This window comes from Phycodurus eques, chromosome 12, assembly GCF_024500275.1.
Source record: "Phycodurus eques isolate BA_2022a chromosome 12, UOR_Pequ_1.1, whole genome shotgun sequence".
NCBI classification, from domain to species: domain Eukaryota; kingdom Metazoa; phylum Chordata; class Actinopteri; order Syngnathiformes; family Syngnathidae; genus Phycodurus; species Phycodurus eques.
Window position 1 is genome coordinate 9,526,233 of NC_084536.1, and position 6,483 is coordinate 9,532,715.

Consider the following 6,483-nt stretch of genomic DNA (forward strand, 5'->3'; position numbering starts at 1 on the left):
GTTCAAAAGCCAGCATCTGTGATGGTATGGGGCTGTGTTAGTGGCAATGGCATGGGTAACTTACACATCTGTGAAGGCACCATTAATGCTGAAAGGTACATACAGGTTTTGGAGAAACATATGCTGCCATCCAAGCAACGTCTTTTTCATGGACGCCCCTGCTTATTTCAGCAAGACAATGCCAAACCACATTCTGCATGTGTTACAACAGCGTGGCTTCATCGTAAAAGAGTACAGGTACTAGACTGGCCTGCCTGCAGTCCAGACCTGTCTCCCATTGAAAATGTGTGGCGCATTATGAAGCGTAAAATACGACAACGGAGACCCCGGACTGGGAAAGAATTCCACCTACAAAGCTTCAACAATTAGTGTCCTCAGTTCCCAAACATTTATTGAATGTTGTTAAAAGAAAAGGTGATGTAACACAGTGGTAAACATGACCCTGTCCCAACTTTTTTGGAACGTCCATCCATCCATCCATTCATCCATTTTCAACACTGCTTATCCTGGTTAGGGTCGCAGGGCGCTGGAGCCTATCCCAGCTGACTTCGGGCGAAAAGGCGGACTACACCCTGAACTGGTCGCCAGTCAGTCACAGGGCACATATAGACATGGATAACCATTCACACTCACATTCACAACGTCACTGAGTGGGAACTGAACCCACGCTGCCCGCACCAAAGTCAGGCGAGTGTACCACTCCACCATCAGTGACCTTTTTTGGAACGTGTTGCAGCCAAAAAATTCTAAGTTAATGATTATTTGCTAAAAACAATCGAGTTTATCAGTTTGAACATTAAATATCTTGTCTTTGTAGAGTATTCAATTAAATATAGGTTGAACATTATTTGCAAATCCTTGTATTCAGCTTTTATTTATGTTTAACACAACATCCCAACTTCATTGGAATTGGTGTTGTATATATAATTCCATGAATTCCCTCCAGGTCAGAGAAGTTTACGGATTCTGACATAATGACTAAGAATCACTACAGGCCATTCTAGCATTAAAAGTTGTTTGTAATGTATCATTGTGGTTTGACATAACATTTCCATGACTGGATTGTCATAAATAATATATTTTGTGCACCTGCTTCCATTGTGCATTGTCCTCTCCAGAGCAATATACAAACACAAACAATAAAAGAACATTTTATAACTATGGGAAAACCCCACTTCTTGAACTTCCCTCCTCCGGCTCCTCTTGTAAATAAGAGCTATAATTCCCCGTGACTCCTCCAGCGCGCCTCAAGAGGGAGCAAAGAGAACCCGGCAGTGCACTTGGCTCCTTGTCCTCTTCATCGCCTTCTAGCTCATCTTCATCCTCCAGGCTGGATGTGGGAGAGTCCGCTTGGAGCTGGACACTGTCCGCCCTTTCACCGTCACTCAGCGGGGACGCCGGGTTGGCTTGCTCCTTTGCTTTACGGCTTCTCTTCCACTTCATTCGCCGGTTCTGGAACCAGATCTTAACCTAGGGGTGGAGGAGCGGAATAATGCAAGAGAGGTTCAAACGTTGCACGCAGTGATTGAGAGTAAAGTAAAACTTGGACGCCACTTAAAATAAGATTTAAATTAACGTTTGTATTGAAATGATTTAGTTAACACTCATGATATGGTCACGGTTGTTATTCATTTTGATTTGTTTGTTTTGTTTTGTAATATGGGATTTGCTCTGTTATTGTTGTCATGTTGTAATGACAAGTTGTTACCCTAAATCGTTTTATATTTGAGTGAAACGTGCTGTGTCTAAGAAAAAAAAAAAAACTATATTTGATTAAAATAAAACACATTTACACACAATTACCAGTGACAAAATCCTCGTTTGTTTTATTTAACATTCAGTACTTGGCCAATAAAGATGATTCAGATTGTAATTCCAGAACCCCGCATCACTTGACAGACATAAGAGGATCATGATCCAGGGTCAGGATATATTGTAGCACAATATGGACTCTATACAACAGCAGTGGTATACCTGGGTCTCTGTGAGCATGAGTGATGTGGCCACCTCGAAGCGTTTGGGTCTGGACAGGTACTTGTTGAGCTTGAACTGGTTTTCGAGTTCCAACAGCTGCTGGCTGGTGAACGCTGTCCTGGGCTTCCGACACTTCCCCAATAAACCTGCTTGGGCTGGTGCTGCTATGAGGAAGAGAGCATATATTTCAAGTGTTAAAAAATGTTCTGATCGTCTTTCATTTTTGATATTTTTGCAGTATTTTTGTTTTGTATTTTTTTTAAAGAATACTCATTTGCTTTGATTTATTGTATTATGGGTCTATTATATATATACTGTAATATACATCATATTATAATATTTATGTCATGCAGTTTCATGTCATGAATATACAGGTATATTGCATTGGTATTATTAACTCCAGGTTTCTGTGAAGCTACATGGAGGAGAACTATACAATTAGATATACAGGATACCATTAGTAATGATTTATTCTATTTTCCAAAACGTTTTAAAACCTTAAAATTCTCTGAATTCTATTGGCCCAGGGTGGCAGAACTGCTTTTTCCTGTCTGTTTCATTGGGATGATATTGCTCGGAAGGAGCAATAAAACACCATTGTGGTCCATTCCCGAAATGAAAACAAACATGACCGATTGACCAAGTGGTGGGTCTGGTTCATGTGTTACAACAAATGTTTTGCATCTCATTTTAGGAAATAAATCATCACTAACAGACAGAATTTATACATGGCACTCAAGTCGACGGTTTTGGCATTAAGAGCACAAAAATAAATGCATTGTAATATAATTTTAAAATGAACAAAGGCATTTAAATTGAACTATAGAAAATGCTATACGAATTTTGAATTTGAGTCCTGACTTGTTGCTGTAATTTATGTAATTGTGATAAATTCATAGATTGCACTCCTATTATGTTATATTGCATCAATACTATTATACATATAACCTGTAAATGTGTATTATATTTATCATTTAATATATATAGATACTGTGGGTCTTCTGAAGACAGTATTCATTCCATTAGGAATGAACAGAGTATTTACAGTATGTTGTATTATCGATTACCTTATATTCCATTATATTTTACCGTACCGCTTTGTATTATATTATTTGAAACACACTTTAACTAAAAAGACTTAAACGGGAAAACAACATATTCTAATACAGTATAGCAAAAGAAGTCGTGAGATATGGATGCAATCACCTCCATACTCTGCAAGCCTGGGGAACATCATCCCGGCTCTGATCCAGGGATCCAGCGGGTGCACCTCGGCCACGCTGCCCCCTTTCGGGTGGCCCGGGTACGGCTGGACCAGCTGCGGAAAGCCGGGACACATAAATGCTGGCGGCAGCGCGTACACGGACCTCGGGTGCATTCCGAAGAACCCGCCGGCGTGCATCGCGGCGAATCCCGCTTGGGAGAAGTCGTAGACGGGGGCGTTCGGCGTCATCCCCGGCTGGGCCTGCAGTGGGGCGCTGGGAGGCCGAGGGGAGAGCGGGATGCGGGCGGGACTCCTCCCGGCGTAGCTCGCCTCGTCGCCGTCCGGCCTCCGGTCCACATCGTGAGCGAGGAGTGCCTCGATACGGAACTTTTGGGATTTCTCTACGTGAGAGGCCATTCTTTTGTGATTTCGATTTGAAAGTGGAGAAGAAAAGTGCTCTTTGGATTCCAAACACTTGATGCTGTACTCCTGTGAGGTAATGTGTCTTTTTTTTCTGGAGGGCCTCCACTCAAGTAGTGCACATCAAAAAAAAAAACGCTGCTCGCCCATTTCATCAGTGGGCTGAAGGGGCTGTCAAGTCTGCTCCGGTGTGATTGGCCAGGAGCTTTGGAGCAAGTGGTGATAACAGGACAGGTGGCAAAAGTACTCACACGCACTTGTACTGAGAGACCCTATTAAGTAAATTGACAGCCTCGTGTCCAAATATTGCCCCCCGGGGAACCCCTCACAATCGTAACAATTAAAACAAAAACATAAGAATTAAAATAATAATAAGGCGATGAAAAATATATATTTTTTAACAGAGCACAACAAAGAGGTCACAGCATATTACTCCAATTCTAAAGTCTTTACACTGGCTCTCAGTAAACTGTAGATTTTAAAGTTCTGCTACTGGTCTATAAATCACTAAATGGTTTACGTCCTCAATACATGAAAGACACGCTAATGGGATGGAAGCCCCTGCTTACGAGAATAAAATCATATTTTTCGATGAAGTACAGGCAAACAAACATTGAATAAGGTATATGCGCAAGCAACCTCCGCATTGGGCAAAACAGGTTGAATCACTTCCTTCCGGCACAGGTAAATTGCGGAACCCTTTCGTAGGAGACCGGGACAGAGATCTCGTTGGAACTTTAAATGTCTACAGTGACTTTTGTTTTACACAAGATGTCTTCAAGAGCTACCAAAGATGACAGTATCCCATGTTTAGGCTTTGTTCATGTTTTCATATATCAGATCATATTGTATCAATAGATAATTTCAATGTATTTAACTTTTTTTTTTTTTTTTCTGAAGACACCAGCCATAAACAAAACAACATTTATGCCGGTTTGGATTTAAACCATCACGCCATCAACCATGCTTTGCTATGCTCGTTTTCGCAGCATACACCACAGGAAGTCCGTTAACCTGTTTTCCAGGTTTGGTCATGTGACATTCTGCATATTGCGGATTGGCTTCACGTTGAAAAACAAAAGAGTTATTTATCCAAAAATCACAACACCATATCTAAACGGATTTGGATTTTATAATCAAATTCTCTAAGACACCAAGGAATTTCATATGAATTTTAGCTGCACAGACGAACCAAAGTTGGAGCTAGTGTATTGTGATTTCTTTTTAACAAGTGAGTTTTTATTCATCTTGTTAAAATTTGACATCATGTAAGCCACAGTGAGATGATGAAATTATGTCACTTTATTTGAGACGCCTTGTAGTTTACGCTTTCATCCTCTGACAATGATTCATATTCAAATTTCACACGTCCGTGTGTTATCTGTAACTCCACCCCCCTGTGACATTGTGATTTTCTCACAAACTCTTTGGCAAACAGGGCTTGTTGACTTATGTTTCATGCATGTCACACACATGCACGCTGCCATTATAGTCTGTGGAAAGCCATCAATTTACAACTAATTCTTCATTACGTTTTATGAGAAGAAACCCAACTAACTTTAGTGGTTTGCTGCTGTGTTATCGCGGTGCACAAGCAGATAAAAAGTCATAAAGGACATGCAATAAACTCATTTTCTCTTCAGTATGTACCGACGAGGTGTGAACAAAACCTGCGTAATCACATTGTGATTAAAAACACAGAAGTGGACTTTTATAATGGCAGGTTGTAAGGTTTGCCCACCCCTGTACAGTATTTTTACTTCAATACAGAGGCAGGTGAACTTTTGTGCTCACATTTGATTTTTGAAATGGACAGATGGGCCAGGTCGTTCGTAGATGAGATAAAAAAAAAAACAAGTTCATTGTACTAATATAAAATGTCCTAATAAATTAAGAATGGACTATTATTTTTAATAGTATTATATATAATTCACTGAATCAGAATTGACATATTGTTTACTAACATTTATACATTAATGGAAAATATTTGGCGGCACGGTGACCGACTGGTTAGAGCGTCAGCCTCACAGTTCTGAGGACCCGGGTTCAATCCCGGCCCCGCCTGTGTGGAGTTTGCATGTTCTGCGTGGGTTTTCTCCGGGCACTCCGGTTTCCTCCCACATCCCAAAAACATGCATTAATTGGAGACTCTAAATTGCCCGCAGGTGTGACTGTGAGTGCGAATGGTTGTTTGTTTGTATGTGCCCTGCGATTGGCTGGCAACCAGTTGAGGGTGTACCCCGCCTCCTGCCCGGTGACAGCTGGGATAGGCTCCAGCATGCCCGCGACCCTTGTGAGGAGAAGCGGTTCAGAAAATGGATGGATGGATGGGAAATATCTGTAGAATATGAAATACTTTTAATAATATATAATTCATTCTTTTAATAATATATAATTCATTCTCATTTTTTCAATTTGATAAATTAATTATGAATACTAAAAGTAATGAGGCAAATGCATGTAAAATATTACTATATTTACAAAGTATGCTTAATTACAACATTATGAATTCCTTGACCAATTATTTTATAAGCTAGTCACAAATTTATCAAATTTATATATAAAATAGTTTCTTTTAGTAATATTTCTTTATTATTTACAATGAATAAATGAATAAATTATTTGAAAAAATGAATACCCAATACAAATATACTTAATAGACTTCTACTTGCACTTACTTTGCACTCATGCAGGTGATTTCCTAGCAGTTCATGGCGCACTGATAAGAGGCCGCGGGAGGCCTAAGAAAACAAAAGCGCTCGAAAGACAAACAGGCCAACACCTGCTGGATGAGCCGGCAGCTTCTCAGTGCCACCATTTTATGATCTCACCATCATTATAGGATGATTTTCTAACGTGTAAATAAACTCAAGCAGTCTTTCTAC

At 40.2% G+C, this 6,483-nt stretch overlaps 1 protein-coding gene across 1 annotated transcript; it reads right to left on the bottom strand.

Moving 5' to 3' along the window:
- Positions 1-1,158: 1,158 nt before the first annotated feature.
- LOC133410997 (motor neuron and pancreas homeobox protein 1-like) lies at positions 1,159-3,595 on the bottom strand. Its single transcript, XM_061692770.1, has 3 exons — positions 3,181-3,595; positions 1,975-2,135; positions 1,159-1,470 (listed from the first exon to the last, which is right to left on the bottom strand). Exons 1-3 carry the CDS (start codon positions 3,593-3,595, stop codon positions 1,159-1,161), a joined length of 888 nt encoding a protein of 295 aa, XP_061548754.1.
- Positions 3,596-6,483: the final 2,888 nt, after the last annotated feature.